This window comes from Podarcis muralis, chromosome 15, assembly GCF_964188315.1.
Source record: "Podarcis muralis chromosome 15, rPodMur119.hap1.1, whole genome shotgun sequence".
NCBI classification, from domain to species: Eukaryota; Metazoa; Chordata; class Lepidosauria; order Squamata; family Lacertidae; genus Podarcis; species Podarcis muralis.
Window position 1 is genome coordinate 16,159,018 of NC_135669.1, and position 22,936 is coordinate 16,181,953.

At 49.8% G+C, this 22,936-nt stretch overlaps 2 protein-coding genes across 2 annotated transcripts; one reads left to right on the forward strand and one right to left on the reverse strand.

Moving 5' to 3' along the window:
• Nucleotides 1-7,743: 7,743 nt before the first annotated feature.
• On the forward strand, nucleotides 7,744-14,787 carry IL10RA (interleukin 10 receptor subunit alpha). Its single transcript, XM_028708561.2, has 7 exons — nucleotides 7,744-7,865; nucleotides 8,120-8,243; nucleotides 8,420-8,598; nucleotides 9,669-9,829; nucleotides 10,280-10,430; nucleotides 11,168-11,289; nucleotides 12,773-14,787. The coding sequence occupies exons 1-7, from the start codon at nucleotides 7,814-7,816 to the stop codon at nucleotides 13,667-13,669; spliced, it is 1,686 nt and encodes a 561-aa protein (XP_028564394.2). The 5' UTR covers nucleotides 7,744-7,813; the 3' UTR covers nucleotides 13,670-14,787.
• Nucleotides 14,742-22,340, reverse strand: SMIM35 (small integral membrane protein 35). The gene is made up of 4 exons (XM_028708562.2): nucleotides 22,325-22,340; nucleotides 21,326-21,442; nucleotides 18,293-18,326; nucleotides 14,742-17,692 (listed from the first exon to the last, which is right to left on the reverse strand). The coding sequence occupies exons 1-4, from the start codon at nucleotides 22,338-22,340 to the stop codon at nucleotides 17,587-17,589; spliced, it is 273 nt and encodes a 90-aa protein (XP_028564395.1). The 3' UTR covers nucleotides 14,742-17,586.
• Between the last annotated feature and the right edge of the window lie 596 nt (nucleotides 22,341-22,936).

A 22,936-nucleotide genomic window follows, 5' to 3' on the forward strand; every position in this document is an offset into this window, starting at 1 on the left:
CTGGTCTCCCAGATTGCAGTCCGACACTTTAAGCACGCTGAAGCAAGTCCGAGTGCAGCAAATGATAAATTATTTGCGTTTATTATAAGATTACCACTAAGGGGGTATTTACCTCAGGTAGCCTTGTGTTACCGACAACCCATCTCTGCAGCTCTTTCCCCCCCCCAAAAAATATGTTGGGCATCTCAGAAGAGGATGGTGTTTCACATGAGTGGGGCCACTACTGACAAGGCTCTTCCTTGGCTGTTGTACATATGATGGGGAGAGACCCCCAAAGAAGGGACTCTGGTGAGGAGCTCACTGCCTGGACAATAGAGGCAACCCATCTCTCCAGCCAGGTACCATGACTAAACGCTCAGAGATGTGTTTTTGACCAAAAGGTCCTGAGTAAATGTAGCAGAGTCACGGAATAAAAGGAAGTGTCCTTGGATGAGTCAGTAGCAGATGAAAGGCCTCTTCTGTACTAAGTCCAAATGTGGGCTATATCCAGTGGGGGACGTCTGAGCCCTGTCCTTGCCTGTCGCCAGGCTCAGCTGGTCCTCTTGAGCACTGTTCAATGTTTTGCTGAGGTGCTTTTCCCAAGCACCAGCCTTACACAACCGGTTGATCGTCTTGTCTGGCAGAGCAGAGGGAGGCCGGAAGCACCTGAGGACGAGGAAGCCAATTACTGCTCTTACGTGGCAAAAGCATTACGAAAGCTGCTTCCCAGTTCACTCATCATACTGATGGGCTGGTGTCACAAGCTCCCACAGAAGATACATTGGCAAAGATGGTTTCGACCAGCCTACTCTGCAAGATGCAACGGCAACGTCAGGTGGAGGTAGGAGGCTGTTCCTGCCTCTTCAAGCCTCCAGCCCATCTCTGTCTCTCACTGGGAGCTGAGCTGCAACAAAGAACAGGAGCAGGGCTCATATTTGGAAAGGCTCCTCGTTGCCATGGGAGCATATTTACATATTTACATATAAGCTAAACAAGCTATAGCTTAGGGTCCTACTCTCTTGGGGGCCCCAAAAAAATTTAAAGGGGGAAAAACTGGGTGCACATTTCCAAAATATAAGATAGAAAACAAATAAAATAAAACCTACATACAGCAACAGTGTTTTGTGTTGTGTAGGCTCCTATGATGTAAGTAATGGGCCCCACCTGCTAGCCTGCTCCCTAAAATATCACTGGTTTGCTCATTTTCTATATACAGGGTACCTACATTCTGCATGGACTGTTATGGGCAAATGGCTTTAGATACCTATTAGGTCCATAAAGCATATATTCAACACAAAGGACAGTGACAATTTGTTGTTGACAAAGGACAGCTGGACATATAAAGGGCCCCATTACCTTCAGTAGCTTAGGACCTCATCAAACCTAAATCTGGCCCTGCATGGGAGTCCTTGCTCTCACAGCGCCAAAGTTGTGAGGGGTGACCACAGTTATGCAATGGCATTTGCAGTTTAGAAAGTGATGGGAGTCTGCATTTTGAAGTGTGGGGTAATGAATTACCAACGGGAAGATATATGAACACTCTGCAAGGACATCAGGATGAATGCTCAGTGAAGACCAGATATATTCTAACCTCCATGTAAGCTTTGTGCTAGCAATTCAAAATAAATCCTTAATAGGTCATCTGAAGGAACTTCAAATATCACTTTGGGTTGGGTTTTCTTTTCCAGTGGACATTATTATTAATAATATATATGTATTTATATTCTGTCTCCCCACCCCCCCAGACAGGGACTTGTTGTGCTAGGGCAACATAGCACTTTAATCCATGTTAATTGCACAAAACCTAAAGTTTCAATATGCACCCCAACCCCTCCCACACAGTATTTACAGTTTGGACACAACTATAATTATTTTCCGTGTTTGTACAGTGGTACCTCAGGTTACATACGCTTCAGGTTACAGACTCCACTAACCCAAAAATAGTGCTTCAGGTTAAGAACTTTGCTTCAGGATGAGAACAGAAATTGTGCTCCGGTGGCGCAGCGGCAGCAGGAGGCCCCATTAGCTAAAGTGGTGCTTCAGGTTAAGAACAGTTTCAGGTTAAGTATGGACCTCCGGAATGAATTAAGTACTTAACCCGAGGCACCACTGTATTAGTGCTTTTGAGTGTTTGAAGTGCTATGCCCAGTGGTGCACGCTTCAGCTGCTCACAACAGTCTTGTAAGGCGGGCTGCTGATACATTATTGTCCCATTTTGAGAATACGGGGGCAGAGACAGAGAGTGCTTTTGCTTGCAGCTACCATTTCACCAACAGAAAGAGCTGGTTCCAGAGCCATTGAATCCAACAGGAGGAGGCTAGGGTCCCAGTTACAGAAGGCAGAAGCTTTCACCAAAGTATGCACCAAGGAGGGCAGGAGGGCAGCACAGTCCAAACAAGCCAAGGTCAAGTGCAGTGAGTCAGACTAAGTCCAAAATGACCCATAGACAAAGTCAGGCAGCAACTCCAGGGTCAATATCACAGGGAGCTGAAGGCAGATACAGAAGGTCAAGACTCAGGAGCAAGGACCCAGAGACTTGTGCTGCTGTTAGCAAGAGGGAAACCTCATCTGCTCCAGCCTTCCCCTTAAGCACAGTTGCAACAGGGATCACTTAGTCACAAGAAGACCAACAACTAGGGCTGTGTGGACACATACTGTGTGGTTTGCTTTTTGGCCTGGAACCAAAGCTGTTGTTGCTGGCGCTCTCAAAGACAGAGTGAGCCTGCTCTTTCCTCTGACCGTTCCATCGTCCAGTATAAACTGGGAGCTGGGGGAGTTCAAAGGGTCCCTCAGCACTGGGTGCAGGGAGCCCTGCTTGCTCCTTAAGATCCTCAACCTGTGGAGTGTCTGATTCATCCTACAAGGACTCCATGTCTGGTATCAGGTCAGGGCTAGGGCACTAGGCAGGATATTGGTAATTGTGCTTGTCACAGAACTTATGGGATGGGATGGCAAAGGTTTAAGTATGGGGTTGCCAGCTGGTTGCTCCAGTAGGGCTCCTGTACTTTGGGCAGCTGCATAGCAGAGAGAAGAGCAGCATGTGGCTGCAGTTCCACACTGGGAACACCTTCATCTGTTGCTGTCCATCCTGGAGCTCACCTGGGGCAAGCAGGTTTGATGTTGGTGTCTGGAGTGTTAAGGTAATGTCCCTGTTGGGCTTCTAAGTGTTATTGATGTACTGTACTCAAATCCCCATGTGTGTGTGTGGTGAGGTCAGGCAGTTTTGTAGGAGCTTTCTCCAAAGTTTCCCATCTCCAGAGCTCCCCCTGGTGATCTCTAAGGGTATATGGCAGGAGGACAGAGAAATGGAGCTCCATGCGCAGCCTCTATGGCAGTGGTTTTCAACCAGTGGACCATGGCACCCAGGGGCGCCTTTTTCTAATTGCAAAGTCCATGGTAAATGCAGCAATTGAATATTTCTGCGGTGCCTGCGTTTCCTTGATGTCTGAGCAAGTGCTTATTTTGCTTAATGGTTAATCCAGCCATGGGTGTAAGTAGCCAGGATTTTGGGGAGGCAGGCTTTTGTTAGGGTATTGATTGGCAGGATAGCTGTCAACTTACAGATTTGAAAATAAGGGACCAGCAGCCTTGAAAATAAGGGACCAGCAGCCAAAATAAGGGGACCTGCAGCCTCACCTGTTCCAGGCACTCCAGTCTTCCTGTCCTCCTGCAGTCTGGTCAAACTCATGCTGGTAGCTTCGAGAACACTGTCCAACCAACTTTGTAACCAGAGGTTCAACTGAATAGAATCTGAATCACATGCACCACAAGGCCTATGCAGCCTCAACTTAAGATGGCTCCCCGGCAGCAGCACGTGCAACAGCAGCAAAAGTTTGCAGCAGCACGTGCAACAAAATGGCGTCCAGCATTCAAAAACCCCCTCAGCTTGCATTAACTAGCCACACACAAGGCATGCAAGCTCGACCCCCCAGTTGTTCTTCGACTTCTTATTGGGTGAGCAACACAGCCAAGCAACACAGTTGGAGCCTCCCTCCTCCCTGGCTGGAAGGGAGAGGAGCTGCTTCCTTTGAAATTGAAGGGACATCATTCAAGGGACATTTAAGGGACATCCATCAATAAGGGACAGCAGCGGGACATGGCGCTGGAATAAGGGACTGTCCCTTCAAATAAGGCACACTTGACAGCTATGATTGGCGGGCAGCTACCCCCCTGTCCCCCCCAAATCCAGCCCTGCCAACCCCTCCGCACCCCTCTGCTCTGCTGCCTCTTTCGTTTCTCGAAGCGCTGCTTCTTTCTTCTAAGACTCTCTCTTTTCCCCCTTCCCCATTTCGGTTGTTTTCGCTCTGGGGTTTCCTGTGGAACTGTGGCGGGTGAGGAGGAAGAAGCCGGCCGAGACTTCTTCTCTCAGCCTGCAGTTTGGGTTTCTCCCAGCTGCTCCAAAGCAGAGGGGAAGTTGAGCCCTTTCTTCTTCCCCGACCCAACGGCAATCACTGCCAGAGGAGAGACGTGCCGCTTCTGACCGGTTGTGGGTGGGGTGGAGCCTTTTCATCAAGACCCATGATGTGACCAGTGGTCCGGTGACCTCATCCTGAAAACTCCAGACAGGGACTGTTAGGATCCCCTCCGGCCAAAGGTGGCAGCCACAGGGCACGCGAGAGGTGGCATTTCTTTTCCAGACAGAGGGCCTTCTCAGTAGTGGCGCCCGCCCTGTGGAACGCCATCCCTTCAGATGTGAAGGAAATAAGCAGTTATCTTCTCTTTAAAAGACATCTGAAGGCAGCCCTGTTCAGGGAAGCTTTTAATATTTAATGCTGTATTGTTTTTAACACTTGATTGGAAGCCGCCCAGAGTGGTTGGGGAAACTCAGCCAGATGGCGGGGTATAAATACAGTGGTACCTCGGGTTAAGTACTTAATTCGTTCCGGAGGTCTGTTCTTAACCTGAAACTGTTCTTAACCTGAAGCACCACTTTAGCTAATGGGGCCTCCTGCTGCCGCCGCGCCTCCAGGGCACGATTTCTGTTCTTATCCTGAAGCAAAGTTCTTAACCTGAAGCACTATTTCTGGGTTAGCGGAATATGTAACCCGAGGTACCACTGCAATAAATTATTATTATTATTATTATTATTATTATTATTATTATTATTATTATTCCCACCTGCCCCTATGCCCCTGTGCTTTGTCACCTTATCCTCGCCAGCCCCTGAAACTGAAGATGGGAGGTGGGCTTTAGCTGTGACCCCCCCCCCCACACACACACACTTTGCTTTCCCCAACAATATACGAGGCAAACACAGGCACACGCACTAAATCTGAGTCACGGGTCAGTATTAGAACGTGCGGGAGATTATCAAGGGGCGCGCGTGGACTTACTTCCCTTCGGAGCTTGGACGCGCTTCTGTGAGGAGGGGCAGCGGCAGAGACCCTGACGACTGGCGAAAGAAGAGCCCTGCTGGGGGAGAGGAAGGAAAGACCCCCGACAGCCCCCAGAGGGACACCGTCTCCCTTCCTCTGGCAGAATCCCCTGGTAATCCCTTTCGTTGGATGACAACACCCACTCCAGGCCTAGTATAGTAAGCAGGGGGGGCCGCTGCCCCCCTAAATCAAGTAAAAAAGAAAAAGCTAAATTGAAAGTAGAAATAATCAGGATATTTGAAACTGAAATGCTTGCTGAGGTCGTAAGAATTAAGTAGGGTAATTTAAGTGAAAGTAATTTAAAACATTTCATTCCGAATCTGCTAGACAGAGACAGACAAGAGGATGGTGACAGGTGGGCGTCCTGACGCCCCCCAGCATAAATACTGGCTACGCCCATGTATCAATAATACACCCCTAAACGCTTCCACATGCGCACCAACTAGTGAACTTTCCTCTTTGGCAGGGCTCGGCAAGGGGCGTGGGTAGGACATTGCACACAAACACCCCATTGGGGACTCCACTCTGCCCAGGGCCGGATTTAGGCTTGATGAGGCCCTAAGCTACTGAAGGTAATGGGGGCCCTTTATATGTCCAGCTGTCCTTCGTCAACAACAAATTGTCGCTGTTTTTTGTGTTGAATATATGCTATACAGTATGGTAATTTATGGACCTAATAGGTATCTAAAGCCATTTGCACATAACAAAATGTGTATCTTATCAAGGTAATTGTTGAACTGAAATACAATTAAGAAGAAGTACGGTATATTAATAGTGAAATACAATTAAGAAGTATATTGATAGTGATAGTAATATTTTAGGGAGCAGGCTAGCAGGCAGGGCCCATTACTTACACCATAGGAGTCTACACAACACAAAACACTTGCTGTATGTACGTTTTATTTTATTTGTTTTTTATCTTATATTTTGGAATTGTACATCCAGATTTTTTTTTCTTTCATTTTTTTGGGGGGCCCCAAGAGAGTAGGGCCCTAAGCTATAGCTTGTTTAGCTTATATGTAAATCAGGCACTGATCCCGCCCCACAGATATGCCGGCCGCAGCGCCCAAGAAAGGGCTGAGCAGCTGCCAGTCAGGAGCCTCAACAGACACCTGCAAACAGCAGCAGTAGGGGTGGAAGCAGAGAACCATAGAACTGTAGAGTTGGAAGGGGCGCTGAGGATAATCTAGTGATTTTCTGGAATTTCTAGTCCAACCCGCTAAGATGGCTCAGTCAGTAGGCTCTTAATCTCAGAGCCCTGGGTTCATATCCCAAGTTAGGCAAGAAGAGTCCTGCATTTCAGGGGGTTGGGCTAGATGACCATTGGGGTCCCTTCCAACCTCATGATTTTATTCTAACCCCCTGCAATGCAGGAATATGCAGCCGCCCCAGGGATCGAACCTGCAGCCTTTGCATCATTAGCAGCACACTCTAACCAACTGAGCCATGCAGGCCAGCATTCATAGTGGTTGAATGCTGGAAATTAGGCGAGGGCCTGATGCTTGGCTCATGCTTGTTGGGTTAGCAGAAAAACTGGCATGTCACCTGCATGTTGCCTGATCAATGAAGACCACTACCATCATCATCGTCATCATAATAATCATAATAGTAATTTATATCCTGCCCATCTGGTTGCATTTCCCCAGCCACTCTGAACTGCTCACAGCAGAATATTAAAAACACAATAAAACATCAAACATTAAAAACTTCCCTAGACAGGGCTGCCTTCATATGTCTTCTAAAAGTCAGAGGGTTGTTTATTTCCTTGACATCTGATGGGAGGGTGTTCTACAGGGGTTCCCTGTAACTTCACTTCTCACAGCGAGGGAACCCAGAAGGCCCTCGGCGCTGGACCTCAGTGTCCGACCTGAACGATGGGGGTGGAGACGCTCCTTCCCTGTATACTGGGCCGAGGCCGTTTAGGGCTTTAAAGGTCAGCACCAACCCTTTGAATTGTGCTCGGAAACGTACTGGCATAAGCTCACAATCGCACGGAAATCTTTGGAAAGGCCTACTGGAGTGAAATAGTAAAGTTATGCTGTATGAGTTAAGGCTCCTTTGGAACTCACCGAGACTGCTTTCAGTGGAACAACTGTTAGTTTGTATTTTGCTATGATTTGTTAATTGATTTCTCAAATTTTTAATAAAAATGTGTTGTTGTTGTTTTAAAAACAGCTGCAGATAGGGAAGAGGAGACCAGGTGAACGGATCCGCCTGCCGTGTTGGGCCGCTGGTTCTCGCGCGGCTCAGTCCTCAATCCAGAAGTGCTCTCTCGCCTCCTTAGGGGGACGCGCCGCCGGGCTGCCCAGAGAAGCAGCGGGACATTCCCCGAGGGAGGTGGCGTAGGCGGGGATTGCCCCGAGGGAAGCGAAAAACGTTGCCCGCGCTTCCCTCCCCGCCCACTTCGCAGCCTCGCTCACTCGCTGGCCCGCAGCCGCCTGGACTGGAGGGACGGGGCAATGCTCTTGGCGGCGCTTCTGCTGCTCCTCCTACGCTGCCTTCGGGGACACGGTGAGAATCCCGGGCAGGAGAGGGTCGCGGGACTCGACGGGGCGTGGGGCTTGGCTTTCTGATCCAGCCGCGGGGCTCTCCTTGCCTTCTGAGGGTGCCAAGTCTGGGTCTCTCCGTGGCCGCGCCCTCCTCCTCTAGAGGAGAGCGGGCGGAAGATGCCCTCGCCCGCCCGGAGCCCTGGCTTGGTCCCTCTTGGGCTCACCGCGGTGCCTAGCTAACCGAGGACAATCCGTCGGTAACCGCTGCCTTTGCAGGAGAGAAGATCCCAGCCCCGCCCGAGCGCGTGAGATTCGTGGCCGAGACCTTTCAGCACGAGCTGCGCTGGGAGCCACCGAGAACCGGACACGGGCTCTTCCTGTACGACGTCCAGTACATGCGGTAAGAAGGGAAAGGGCCGTCGCGGGAGGCACTGGGGGTCTTGGGGGGGCATCTGCACCGGCCGCCTTAAGTGTGGAAGGGTCTCGGTCCACATCCCAGGCAACCCGCCCCCCGCCCCGTCGCCACTCCGGCCTCCTCCTCTCCGCTCACCCGCTTCGCCCGGTCCTCTCTTGCAGATACGGCAAGATCGGCGGCTGGAACCCAGCGCTGAACTGCACGCGCGTCCGGAGCCACTCCTGCGACCTCTCCTACGAGACGCGGGAGCCCTCGAAGTCCTACTTCGCCAGAGTCCGGACGGTGACCGGGACGCGCGTTTCCAACTGGACCCAGACGAATCGCTTCGATCCCAAGACAGGTAGCCGCCCCACCCCCAGGAAACCGGCAGTTGCGGGTGAACCGCGCCAGAGAATCCGGATTAGGAGCTGGTGCGCTTGACCAGCCCCGCCGTCGGGCAAGGAGATGCGCGCTCCCCGCACGACAGCAGCGAGGAAAGGGATGGTGGAGAGGCTGCTGTGCGTGCAGAAGGTCCCAATCCCCACTGGCATCTCCGAGCAGGGGCGGCAGGGACTCTCCTGCCTAGAGAGCCGCTCCCAGTCAGTGTAGGCAAGGCTGAGTTTAGATGGACCCATAAAGGCAGCTTTCTAACGTTGCAATCCTGGGTGGCTGGCCGCCTCCCAGAGCCCTCTGCCCCCCAGCTCCCTGGTCTGTGTCCCATTGTGTTTATGTTTAAAATTGCTGCTTAGCCTATTTCTCCAAAGTGGCTAACAGACTGTGACAAGAAGCGGAATAAAGCAAACATAATCCCTAAAAAGAAACTTCAATGTACATTCAAATCACGACTTTGAAGATGCCATCACTGCAATCATCCATAGTTAATACAATTTGTGACCTTACTGTCTGTTCTTGGTTTGTTATTTTGTGTTGTTTGTTTTCCTAGCTGCAAAGAAATATCTATTTTTAATGACTAAATTAATAAATATCCAAATCTATTTAACAAATCCCAGCAGCACAATAATAATGCAGAGCTGAGCAAGCAGAACCGCAACATTATAAGTCAGGCCTCTTAAAAAAATTGCAAGCATCCTCTTGGCTACTGGTATGCTGTGTGCTCGGTGTCTGCGCACCCCAGGAAACATGAAAGGCCATTGGAGTTTGGGATGGGAACAACTCTTCACCAGCATGGCTGAAGGGTTTTCCCAGCTTCTCTGTTTTACAGGATCTGGGTCCAGGCTTTGTCAAGGGGTGACTGTCACCCACACCTCCCTTGCTCAATAGATGTGGACAAATAGTCGTGAGAAGGGTAGAGGGCAAATTCCCCAATTTAGGACAACAGTATTTTCCTAACCTTGGAACGTCACACTCAGTTTTTAAAACTCCCCCAACAGAAATCCCCATTAATTATTTGTGGTTGTTTCATTTTCCCAGCAACTCCTCGACTGGCAGGAGTGAGCCTCTCACTTTCCCACAACGTGATCCAAGTCAAGCTGCAACCTCCCACCAGCAGGTGGCACAATATAACCTATGAGGACCTCTACCACTCGGAGGAATACCATGTCCATATCCGGAAGGTGTCTGACAATATCCAGGTAAGGCTGTGGTGGATGGCAGGGCACCCTGGCTGGAAGAGTTCAGGGGGAAGGTCGGCCTGTGGTGGGGGTGGGAGAGCACCCAGCTACAGCACCCACTTCGCCGTCCCTCCTTCTGCTCTGCTGGCCACTGGGAGCGCTCTCTCTGGATGGGCATTGCACGCTCTGGCAGGGAACTTGTCCTAGGTGGCCCCTTCTGTTCCTAGAGGAAGCCCTCTTGGTGGCATACTAGGGAGGGATGCAGTTGCTGAAGGTTCCAGGTGCTTCTCACAAAGAAGAGAAGGGCGAGGGCCAGTCCCTTTGGCATAGGGAGGGCTAGTCTCTTTGAGGATGCCAGGGGACAGAGACGACACTCTTGGCACTGACTGGGACTTGGCTAGAGCCGGATATCATTGGCCAGCCTGGAGTTGGACTGAGCTGGACTGACAACTCTCACATTATTTTCTGCAGTTTGAGTATGTTAAGACCAACCTGGAGTTTAACCTCTCATCGCTGACATGGGGAGAGCGCTACTGCATCAGTGTGGAGCCACGGGTGGTCTCCCAGGCAAGTCCTGGCAAGAGGACAGAGGAGCAGTGTATCTCAATACCCACTGAGGAAGGTGAGGCTCCAGTCCCCTTCCTCCTCAGCCCCCCCCCCACTTACTGTTCTTCTGTGTGGCAGAGTGAGAGAGAGAGGATGGAGATCAACAGGTACCAAAAAGAGAAGGGGGGGGGGAGGAAGAGAGATCCACTGGAGGGGATTGCAAAGGCAAGCTGAGCCCAGTAAAGCAGCCCAGTTAAATGCTTGGTGAAGAGTCAACAGCAGGAGACATTGGAAGCACCTCCCAGGTAGCTAATGACCCCACCCTCTGCATCTGCCACAAAGCATCCACGGGGTTGCTGTTCATAGGATCATAACATTGTAGAGCTGGAAGGGACCACGAGGGCCATCTAGTCCAACCCCCTGCAATGCAACGCATGGGGCTCAAACCCATGATCCTGAGAGTGAGAGTCTCATGCTCTACCAGCTGAGCTCTTAAGCTACAACCCTTTCTTTCTCTCCATAGCATGTGTCTCTGACACATTTGCATCTGCACACATTCTCATGTAAGGAGCCTAGCTGTGCCAGTCCCTCCCTTCACCTCCTCAAGGAGGCTTGGTTCATTGCGGGGGGCAGGGGGAGGGAGGCAGTGCACACAGAGAGGAATGGAGGGGACACAGACTCAGGTCCCACAGTTGATTCTCCAGGAACTCCTGTCTCTACAGTGCACTTAGCAATCTCCTGCAGATGCCTGCAGAACTCCCCCATCAGGACATCCGGTTGAATAATCAGGGGCCGCTGCTCTCTTCTTTGCAGACCATGTAAGATCCATCCTCATCTCCAGCATGGCCCTCCTGACGGTGATCGTCCTCTGTGGTCTGGGACTGGGAGCAGCCTGTGCCTATGTGAGGAAACCCAAAGAGGCACCTCTCTTACTGGTAAGTGCTTCACAGGGAGGTTCAGAGCCCTCTCTCCCTATGGGTAGTCCAACTGTGCAGGCAAAATAGGAAACTGAATCCCAGGGGTGCTTCTGCGGCCATGGAAAAGTCTTGAAGAGAGAGTCACTGCCTGCACTTCTGTAGAAGGCAACCCAGAGGGGGATGAGCAGCTCATTAGGACTTAGCCCGCACATTCAGGGTCCCTTCTGCACCTCCCCACCTATTTATTAAGAGCACCTAGCTGTCTTTCAGGGAGTGCTTATAAAAGAAAACCAGGTTTATGTAGGGCAAAGCCATAGAAAATAAGTTGCTAATATTCCTATTTTGCAGATAGGGATTGAGGCTTGAGAGATACTGACCTATCCACGCTGAGTGCATGACTGGGGGTGGGACTCAAACTCACATCTTCCAGCCCCACAAGAGCTGTCTCTCTACCACCAAATTCTTTACTTCCCTTGGGTGGATTCAGTTCCTTATCGAGCAAGAAGCTGGTTCTATCATTAGGCAAAGGGTGGCAGGGGGTGGAGTGGGCATCAGCTGTGAGGTCTTAGAGGACACTGTGGTGTGCTGCCCCTCCCCCAAGCTACCTTCCTGTCTTCAGCTGCAACTGGGGGCAGGGGCGGGCATCCTCTCGTTTTTTTACTTGGATTCAACTGACAACCCAGTCAGCTTAGATAACTGGAAGGGGGGAGGCTCCCTGTCCTTTGCCTCAGGCAACGAAGTGTCAGGGGTGCCCTCAGGGGTGAGGGTGTCAGTCCAAGGAAGGGAAAGACTTTTCTCAACACACTTTCCCAAGGGTGCAAGGTAGCCTCAACAAGTCCAAGTCAAGCACAGAGAATCAGTCTAGGTCCAACACGTGCTCTGGAAGCAAGGACAGGACACAGTCCAAGGTCAATATCGCAGAAGGTGCACCAAGGCAGAGCAGTGAAATAGCAGAGACCTGCCTTGTTTCCAGCAACTGGAAGGGTCCAGAGGGACGCCTTACATACTCCAGCCTCCTAAACATCGCCCTAACCACAGGAGTTGCCAGTGAAGGATTCTCGGGAATTGCTTACCAACAACTGGGTCAGTAGATGGTGCCAGCAATCTTTGACCTGGACCCAAAGTTCTTGGCATCCCTACTGGTCAATGGGGTAATTCCACCTCCTCTTCCGACAGTCCCAGGGGTCCTTCATCAGGTATCGACATGTGGCTGGGGGAAGGGGCTCAGCAGGATCCTTAGCATTAGATTCAGGGGACCCTGCCTGCCTGCTCCCCACTTGGTGCCTGGCACCAGGCCTGGGCTGCTCAAGACTGGCAGGTGAGTGAATGAGAAGGACTCACTGCCCCTCCAACCTCGCAAAGAGGAAAGGACTATTGACCAGAGTCTTGGAGACAGGTTTTGGTTTCTGAAAGGCCCTTCCAGCTGTGACCAGCACCTGGTTGGCAGAAGTGTACAGAAGCCAGAAAGCCGCAACTGAAACCTTTTCTTTCTGCCTCCCAGAAATCTCCCGTAAAGCACAGTCTGCACTGGGTGCCAAAGGAGATGCCTCCGCTCGGGATGCAAGACTTGGTATCGTGCTTAGAGGTGGATGCCATCCAGCCGCCCTCCTCCGTGGGACCGAAGGACCCTGTCCATCCTGACAGCACAAAGTGTGGAATGGAAGCAGCGCCAGCACCACTGGGAGGTTGCTTCTGGCTGCCGACGCTGCTAACACAGGGTGCAGTGCTCAGGGACCTGATGGACAGCAGCGGCTGCAGCACAGACAGTGGCATCTGCCTGCAGGATCCTTCTGGCAGCCTGGGGAGGCTGTCTCTGGGAAGCAGTGAAGAGGGAGGCACCCAAGAGGACAAGATGGGCGGCCTCAGCAGGGAGGAGCAGCTCTTGCTGGAGGCTCCCTCTTCTTCCAGTGGGGCAGAGCAGGTGGCTCCGGAAGCTGAGGACCCACCCAAGGCCCAGATATTTTCTGGGTACCAGAAGCAGTCAGGGACACCTTCAGAGATATTGGGCTGCTCCCAGCCTCCCCTCAGCACAGAGGAGACGACCCCTTTGGAGCCCGTCTTGGCTACTGGGTACTTGAAACAGGCCTCCATCTGTGCCCCCTCTGGCCTTGCAAGGGACGGGACTCTTACCAATGACTTTCTTGGCACAACAGAGCAACAGAAAGAGCCCTTCCCTGCCAGCATCCCCCTGGAGCAGCTGGGATTGCCCCCTGAATTCCCCAAGACCCTCTTGGCGTTGGGCTTCTTTGAGCAAGAACTGGTGAGCCCCTCTTCACGCATCTCCCCACAAGCGAACTCTGTGCCACAGCTGAGCCTCGGTGTCCGGACCCTCCCGCAGTACTGGGTGCAAGGACTGCCTCCCAATAAGCTGAGTCAATGGGAGATAGCACAGCTCTAATACAGCCACACAGAAAGGTGGGGGCTGCCGCGTGGAAGGGACAGGATCGGGGACCCTCCTAACTGTCCCTTTCTGTTGGGCAGATAGAACTCTAGTTCTGACATCCCTTCCCCGTGATACACTTTTCCTCTGTCCCCAAAACCCATACGTGTAAGCCAGCATGTTTTATTCTAGTCACAGACATAAAACATGCAGCAGGAAGGAGGCTGATGACGCCAGATGTTTATGAGAAGCTCTGGGACTCGAATGCAAGAAGGGAGGTCAAGGCAGTGGTGCATGTCTGCCTGAAAAGGTCTGCAGCAACTAGAGGAAGGTAGCTGTGGGCGGTGGAAGGAGAGGACACTTCACACATCATTGGGGTTGTCTCTGCAACACTGAGCACTGGTAGCTTGTTGCTGGCAACAGCTGCAGTGTCTTCAGGATGAATATATGTATGTGTGTGTGTGTGTCTCCTTTCCTACAAAGAGCGCAGAGATTCCTCAGCTGCCTACCATTCATTTTGGTGCAGACATCATTACCCTTGCATTTAGCTTTGGAGATAGAAAGGATGGTGACCCCATCATAAGCAATAGACACAGACTCAGCAGGACTGGCCTATGCCTTTGTGAAGTGGAGGTCGCTTTGCTGGCCCTGAGCCAACCTGCCACCCCTCCCCCTCCCTGTACAGCAGCAAGAAGCCTTGAGCCCAGAAAGCCCAGTTTCAGCCTCTGATGTCAGCCAGGGGTTCTCAGAGACGAAGGAAGCAGTTGGATCTGCCCTTGGCAGCAGCAAAGGGCCCTTCCAGACGATTCAGAAGATGGACTTGCCTCCTTCTTAGTGGGGGAACTTGCACTAGCCCAGATTCAGCCCCCTTTGCAATGCCAGGGCCAGCCAAGGATGCCCTGCCTTGGCCACTGATGTGAGGGGTGCTAAGAAATGTATGTGTTCAGCTGGGCACGGGCTTCAGTACCCAAGCTCGCCTTGCCAGCCCTTAGGAAGAGGATTCTGTGAGCTTCTTTCAGGATTATCATGATTATAGGGAGGTCGCTAAATGTTCAAAATATTTTGTACAAACTGACTTTATTTATTTTATTTATTTTGTAAATCTATTTGAAGCATACAAGTTGTTGTTTTTTAAATCAATGCACTTCAGTGTATTTATTTATTTAAAATGCCATGCCGCTTTGAAGAGCTGCTTTGGGATGAAAACCCTCCGTGAAGCACCCAAGGACCAAGTGTGTGGTGCTTGCACTTGTGCAGAGCTCCTCACCTGGCAGGTGCTGGTCAGATGCAGAGGCTCCTGGTCTGGCGAATGGTCTTGCTCTGTGCACTTCACAGCTCCCAGAGCTGGTGGCGGTTCCTTTTCCTACTGATGTCAAGTGGACTGCAAGCACACTGATGTCCTGACAAGCTAAATGTACCCTCCCTTTTGGTACATTTGCAAATGCAAGCTTTTGCCCCCAAGTGGAAAGATCAGGTGACTGCTCTGCACATACATCAGAATGATTGCACCAGACCACATCAGACTGCAGCAGGCGTGGGCAGCACATCTGGAAGAAAAGGTCTGGCCCAGCCCTAGCGATGGCACCTTCTTTTCTATTGCTAGGAGCTTTTAAACTTAGAGGAAATGTTTCAAACTGTTGAGCACCCCTCTGCTCTCTGAAGTGGCACAGTCCAGCCCACGGCCATCTGCAGCTGTACCTGCCAACCATCCTATGAGCCAAATCCACAAGGGCAGCCTTGGGTTTGTTTTGATGCAACAAGGAAGTGAAACTCCTCCCTTAGCATGGACAGAGAGCCACAGGGGAGTTGTGCTTTGCAGCTGGCTCTGGACTTAATCCACCCCTAAAGAATAAGACACAGCTGTATTTGGCAAGCGAGACTATTAACAGCAATAGCAGGCAATTGTTTTCAAACCCTAGCTATGTTCTCACACTCCGTTTTGCACCACTACGAATAATTTGTGCATTTGATTTTTTTAATTTGACAAAATTTGTATGCCGCTTAACTGTAAGTGAAGCCTCTAAGCAATTTACAAAAAATGTAAAAGATACAGTAAATTGTCAGTAAAAGTTCAAGTTATTTTAAAAAGTCCAAAATATAATTAAAAGCATCCGTTAAGCTAAAATTACAGATTAAAAGACACATGAACTTTTAGATGTCTGAGGAGGCTTCCTTAAACAGAAAAGTTTTAGGGGGCACAAGGAAGTCAAAGGAACTGCAGCAGCTTCACCTCCTCATGGGTCTGTGGTTTCTTAGCTCCCCAGAGGAGCAGACTGGAGCTGAGCTGTGCAAGACAGATAGTTTCTCTGGAAAGCCTGGAAAACCTTCAGATACAATTTCTTGGAAAATTCCCCACACACAACATTGCAGCTCTCCTTCAGAGGTTCTGGACTTCCTCTAAACAGGGAGCTGCTTCACAAATGACCAAGAAGAAATTCCACAGCCTTGTGCATTCCCCAAATTATCTCACAGTGTGACGGTTGGAGGAAGTCTGTTTGCATGTTATGCAAAGGAGGTTTCAGGAAGTGGTCACCAGGCAGCTGCAGAGCAAGACACAAGTCTTTTGGTCTCAGGAGTTGTGCTTTTTTGGTGGAGCTGTTGAATTTTTCCTAGGGTGGCTCTTTGAGTAAAACAACGAAGGTACGAGCAGGCATTTTCTTGTAAACCCCCAGCCCTATAAATAATGCCCAGCACTATTGTTTCTTCCCAGGAGAAGCTCCCCAAGCTTCTATGGGTGGAGGGTCTTTCTCAGCTCTTCAATCCAAGGCACGGATTAATGGGAGATGCCAGGATCTGAACCGAGGCCTTGAAAAAGCAAAGCCACCAAACCACAGCCTGCCATCACCCCAAGGACACTTCATAGAGTTTTCTCTAGTCTGCCCTGATGACCTGCCAAACCATGAATCATGGGGCCTCAGTGCAATGTGACATGGAGCTACTACCTGGTCAATGGGGCAATGCCAAGCAAGGGTGCATAGGGACTTCTTGGTAGGTTCCACCATCTGGGGTAGAAAGGAGTCAGATCCCTGCTAGTGGCAACTCCAATTCATGCCATTCATACACTTCGCAGAAGGGGAGAGTGTCCTGTTTTTGAGCATTGAATGGGGTGAGATGAAGGCTGACCAAAGCAGCAAAGAACTTTTTCCCAAAGAAGGAAACTTTTTAGCACTGAGAGGCAACCAGCTTGGCGTCTTCCAAGTCAGGGGCCCATTTTTCCTGAGGGCAGGGGCTGGGAGCCAAGAGTTGGTCCAGCAAGCTGGCGATGAACAGCAACCAGGAGCCAGAACCAAGGAGCCAGCAAGTGGAAATCCTAGGATGGAGTCAGAACTAGAGAATACCTAGGAAGGCAAAACGGCGACCCTCTCCTTGTCCAGGGAGGTTCAATGGGCAGCCTGGGTAGGCAGAGCTAGGGCAGTACATTTACCACTAAACACATGGCAACCTGCACTTCTGTGCCTCTCCACATGGGGCAGCTGCACAGAACCCAGAAGCTGCCTGGCAGCTTCTGACAGAGCGGAGGGATATTCTGCAAACTTCTGGTTTCATCTGGATGCTTGCACAAGCTCCTGAGACCTACCCAGAGATTCCAACGTCCTCCAGCCCTGCTCCCTATAAGTGGTTGTTTAGGGACTGTGTCAAAAGTCCTGCAACCTCTCTCACAGAAAGCCAGGAAGAGCTGAAAAGACTCTCTCCCATTTTACGCACACACATTGCCGAGACCCTTGAGCTGTGCAGGGTGTGAAAAGATGGCACCAACAGTGGTAGTCTGGGTGGAGCAGCACCACGACCAAGCAGCCATATGCCCAATGGCTACTGCTGTCCAGCTGGTCCAAGACTCCTGGGAGACTTCTTGGAGAAGCAGTTGCCTGAGCTCCAAGATCTTGCTGGGAAAGAGAGTCACTGAGACCAGATTCAGAGTTGGCAGCTCCTCAGACTTAGGTGCCTCTGTCGTGGAACCGCACGTAGCCACTTCCTGCTTCACGCATGGAGCCACTGATGGTGAAAGGAGGGGCCAGTTCCACCTCCACCGATTTCAGGTTGCTAAAGGGGACAAAGACAGACAGACTGACAGTTGCCCACTCCCTCATTTTCTCCTAGAGCAGGCTTCCTCAACCTCGGTCCTCCAGATGTTTTTGGCCTACAACTCCCATGATCCCTAGCTAGCAGGACCAGTTGTCAGGGATGATGGGAATTGTAGTCTCTAAACATCTGGAGGGCCAAGGTTGAGGAAGCCTGTCCTAGAGTACCGTTAGACAGGCAAACACAGACACACGAGAGAACAGGAGATGAGAGTTTTAGCATGCTGGTTCCAGTTGGCAAAGATGGAAACAAAGCCAAACTGGAAGTCATTCATCAAACCAGTAGAAATTGGTGTAGGAGTATGCAATATGTTAAGCCCCACAGAGGACTTTGTTTGGCCCTCTGCTGGCCCTCTCCTGGTTTTTTCTTGTGAGCAGTTGCTGCAGTGGTCTGGCATGTGCAGTCAGCTCACTGTGCTTGAGGCCCCGCCCCCCCCGTCCCTCCTCCCTCCCTCTGTTAATAGTGACCATCACCCTGCAGAGGATCCAAGGTGAGCTAAAAGCTTGGGGTCTTGCAGAGTTTCATGGCCAGATGGGCATGCAGGTGTGTGTCTTTACATACCGGATATGGTAAAGGTTGAAGACAAAATTAGGCCCTGGAAGAAAAAGAAGAAGAGGGAGTCAAGAAACTGTTAGGAACCGCAAGACTGACAGCATACCCTCCAACACTCCTCCCATGAAGATGAAGAGATTTCAACCCTTCCCATATCCAAGAATCTGCTGATTCTCCAGAGAGGAGACACATCAAAGTGTGTGGGGGGGGGAGAGAGAGATGCTGAGTGTTAGAGAGAGATCGTGTGTGTAGATAAGGTTGCTGCTAAGAGCAGCTGCAGACACTCAGTGCAGTTCAGCATTTTCGTTTAGACCTCATTTAGCTCTGTATATAGTTGTATATTATAGTTGTAGATAGAATAAAGAAGATATTCTACAGAGCTGCTCTCCGAGTCGTTTATGCTCTGCTATACTCTGCTATACTCTGCTGTGCGACGACTGTCTTCTTGTTGGAGTGAATCCGGTGTTCACAACTCTAAGCTGTGAGTCCACAGCACCTTGACCTGTTCCTGTGCAGAAGGTGGTCTCTGGAAGTGCTACCCAGCTCGCCTAGCCCAGTCAGGGGCTGAAGTGAATGAGTCCAGTTCGTGGCACAGGCTCAAGGGCAATGCTGACAGAAAATAGGGGCATCCTAAGGGAAAGCGAGACATTCTGGGATCAACTCAGAAACTGAGATGGCTTCTGTAAATCCATGACTCTCTCGGTAAAATAAGGACACTTTGGGGGTCTGTGACAGCAGCTCTTGGAAACACAAGCATGGAGCCCACAAGTTATAGAGTGGCCTGAGGGTCCCACAAGAGGTGACGGTGGCAGAGATCCCTGAGCAGAGCTCCTAAACTTTCCTAAAAGAGCACATGTAGTTGTGTGAGGCCATAATTCAAAGCTGGGCTGTCCCAGTTGAGGAGGATTATGTATGTTAACCAGGGATAGGCAACCTAAGGCCCGGGGGCTGGATGCGGCCCAATCGCCTTCTAAATCTGGCTCACGAACGATCCGGGAATCAGCATGTTTTTATATTTGTAGAATGTGTGCTTTTATTTAAAATGCACCTCTGGGTTATTTGTGGGGCCTGTCTGGTGTTTTTACATGAATAGAATGTGTGCTTTTATTTAAAATGCATCTCTGGGTTATTTGTGGGCATAGAAATTCATTCATTCCCCCCCCCAAAAAAACATAGTCCGGCCCACCACATGGTCTGAGGGACAGCAGACCGGCCCACAGCTGGAAAAGGTTGCTGACCCCTGGTTAACTCTCCTCTCTCCACTGCATTGTTTTCCTAGTCCAAATCACACACATCCTGAGCTGCTACTTGCCACATACAGGGACTGTGTGGGAAATGATAAAAATAATAATAAATTTTATTTATACCTCGCCCTCCCCAGCCAAGAGCGGGCTCAGGGCGGCTAACAACCAATAATAAAAACATGTTGATTAAAATACAATTTAAAAAACAGGATTAAAATACAACATTGAAATATTAGGACGCAGCCTCTTCATGGCAATTCATGTGAAACCCAGAGTCTGACCTCGCTTTCCCACCCCACCCCAGTGTGGCCTTATAGTTTTTTAAAAGTGTGGATTTTAACACTTGGACTGTCCAGAGTGAAACCCACAGGGATAACTGGAAACTCTCCACAGTCCTGGGGATCTTGTTGAAATCTCCCTTCCTCTGCTCACCTCAGCTGCTTCTGCTCTGCCCTCCCCTTGTCAGGCGTTCAAAAATACCCTGTCATGCTGGCAAAAGCCCTCAGGATGAGTCAGCACCAATAAGACCCGCTTTGTGAAGTTTCACTCCTGACCAGCTGGAATTTCAACAGCTCAGGCACCTCTGTGCTCTGTTGACGCAAGTTCCACATCTGTGGCATTAAACATCTGGAGTTTGCTGTCCATGAGACCTTCCTCACCAGTTGAGGGGTAGCTCAACAATGACAAGGGCTGTATTTTGGCAGACTGATTGCTCAGTTGGTGAGAGCGTGGTACAGAAAACACCAAGGTTGCTGGTTCAATCCCCGTGAGGGACACCTACATATTCCTGCATTGCAGGGGGTTGGACTAGATGATCCTCAGGGTCCCTTCCAACTCTATGATTCCATGAACCTATCATTCTATGAATTATTTCTAAATTTTCATCTAGACATATAAATCAGCATATGAAAAATGTATGCAAATTGGTAAACCCCTCTATGTGGACATATTAACCTGAGTCATTAGAAGCTAGCCCCAGCAGGAAATGCTTCTGGAAAGTCTTCATGTTGTTGCTTTTTAATGGGATAATTTTTATTTGAATTTTACAGTGTAACTGCAGACAACAAATTATTATGCAGATCACAAAGGTTATGTGTGTTTATGTAACTAATACATTTCAGTTTACATCACAACTGAGCAATAAAGTAACATACAGTAGTAACTGTTAGAAAAGATAACAGTAGACCCACCCGTAAACTCACAGAACGTTAGCTGGCTCATAAAAATAAATCATACCTGTACCAGTAAATAATAATAATAATAATAGGCATCATGAATAAGCATCCCTTGTTACATCAAGAAGAACCATACAATATTATTACACAAGTCTTATTGTATTAGCCAGATGCATTTATATGCGAGAGGCAAATTTTGACCATGTTCCTCTTTGCTAACATACATAATAAAACCAAACCATTCTGATGTGAACCTGTCTTTCTTGCTCTGACCTCTGGAACCCCTTAGTTTATACATTAACTTTTCTAAAAGGGCTGTTTCCTGTACTTTGTTGTACTGATATGTGACCAGAGCACCTGCCAAGTCTCTCCAAAACTGGGCAATTGTAGCTCTAGCAGCCATCAGTAAATGAACCATTTGCTCTTTATTGGAAGGTCCTCATGCCTTTTGGGGGGAAAGAGGGTCCATGGGTCATGTGTGGGGAGCAGATATAGCCAGGGCAACGGGCAAGTGTCATGCCTACAGCAGTTGTGTGGAAGCCCCCAGCCTCTGCTACAGATCCAGCCCTGGGCTCTCACTACACTACACTAAACTGCAACTGCAAACCACACCCCATACTTACTGTTCCAGCAGTGTCCTTCCTGGTACCACTTTGCAATGGTATAGCTAAGGACACCAAGGATCAAGAGGGAGAGACTGACGCCAAGGATGAGGCCAAGAACGCTGATGGGCTCCCCTTCTGAAAAGACAAAGAGCCCCACAGATGGAATCCAGTCAAAGGAAGACATGGAAGAGCCTTCTTATCCCCCAAGGCTGATAATGGGTGATTGTAGGTGTTTGCTCTTAGGGCTGTATTCAATTCAGAATTGACCCATTGAAATCAATAACCTAAGTTAATTATGTCAATTAACTTCAACAGGTCTATTGTCAGTAGGACCAGTGTTGAATGCCACCCTTAGTGCCTGGCTTCCCCCGCCCCCCAAAAAAGAATGTGATTTATTTATTTATGCCGAGCATTTTATACTAGCCTTTAATCATATTCCCAGTTCAGTTTGCAAAAAGAACAAACAATTGAAATGTACTTTTAAATAAATGAATTAAAGCTAAAAACACAAAGTTATGTTTCAGCGTTGTTTTATTGTGTTTTAATGTTGTTTTGTGTTGAAGTTGTTGAAAATTGTTTTGGGTTATTTAAAAAAGACCAGTGGCACTGAAAAAGAGATTGATTTAGAAATGCACATACAGAACAAACCTCCACCTATGGTCTCCTTGTATACTTCTAAATAAAGCAAATATTACAAAACTACAAAAACACCATGCATCTCCCGTGCTGTTCCTTATCCATAACACAGCTGGTTGCTCTGCCCTAAAACTTCTGGCCACTCAGAGAAGTGTCACAACAGTGGGAAACACACTGTGAAGGTGCCACCTCCCTGGTCCTTTAGGGTCAGACACCTGTGAAGGTAGTTTGGTTCCATGAGCTGTGCTGTGCTCTATGCAGTGTGAAACTCATGCAGCACCCATGTTCATTGGAAGTGCTCAGAGGAGCACCCAGAATACCCTCCCCTTTTAAGAAAAAGCCCTGAAGCCTGGAGGGGAGATAGGTGTCCCCTGAATTTACCTGTGTTGGGGTCCATCCTTTTCCTCTGCAGTCCAGCTCTTCAAACAGGAGCTCTCCCTCCAGTCATCCAAGCCAACAACCTGCCTGCCTGCCCCTGCTTTGCATGCCTCTCACCTCTTAGCTGTGGCCACTCCCTAGATGTTGACGCAGAATGTTCCAGGTTGCAGGCAAAGCTACTTCAAACATCCCACTTTGTGGGTGACAGAATCACAGCTGGCTCCAGCTCCAACAGAGGAGGCAGCTGGACCTCAAGTCAGGCCCAAGAGTGGCCAGGGGTGGCAACTCCCAGCCCTGCAGTCCTCCGCAGAACCTCTAGGATGCCCCTCTGCTACAAGAAAATCATGGGGATTAACTTGGGTCGGTTACCTATTGAAACCCTTTCGCATGCAGGGCAAGCTGAGTTTGGCATGTAATCTTTCTGTGTGCGATTGCAACCAATAGTGTCTACTCTTGGTTGCAATCGCACACAGAAAGTTGCTTGCAGAGTGTAAAAAACAGGCATAGGCAAACTCAGCCCTCCAGATGTTTTGGGACTACAGCTCCCATCATCCCTAGTTAGCAGGACCAGTGGTCAGGGATGATGGGAGTTGTAGTCCCAAAACATCTGGAGGG

Bases quoted from the DNA above. Each gene is read 5' to 3' on its own strand.
- IL10RA (XM_028708561.2), top strand. From the start codon at position 7,814: ATGCTCTTGGCGGCGCTTCTGCTGCTCCTCCTACGCTGCCTTCGGGGA. The intron at 8,244-8,419 runs GTAAGAAGGGAA...CCTCTCTTGCAG, and splicing joins TACGACGTCCAGTACATGCG to ATACGGCAAGATCGGCGGCT. The intron at 8,599-9,668 runs GTAGCCGCCCCA...TCATTTTCCCAG, and splicing joins TCGCTTCGATCCCAAGACAG to CAACTCCTCGACTGGCAGGA.
- SMIM35 (XM_028708562.2), bottom strand. The intron at 18,327-21,325 runs GTAAGTATGGGG...TTTTTCTTCCAG, and splicing joins GGAAGGACACTGCTGGAACA to GGCCTAATTTTGTCTTCAAC. The intron at 17,693-18,292 runs GTATGTAAAGAC...TGTCCCCTTTAG, and splicing joins TTCAACCTTTACCATATCCG to CAACCTGAAATCGGTGGAGG.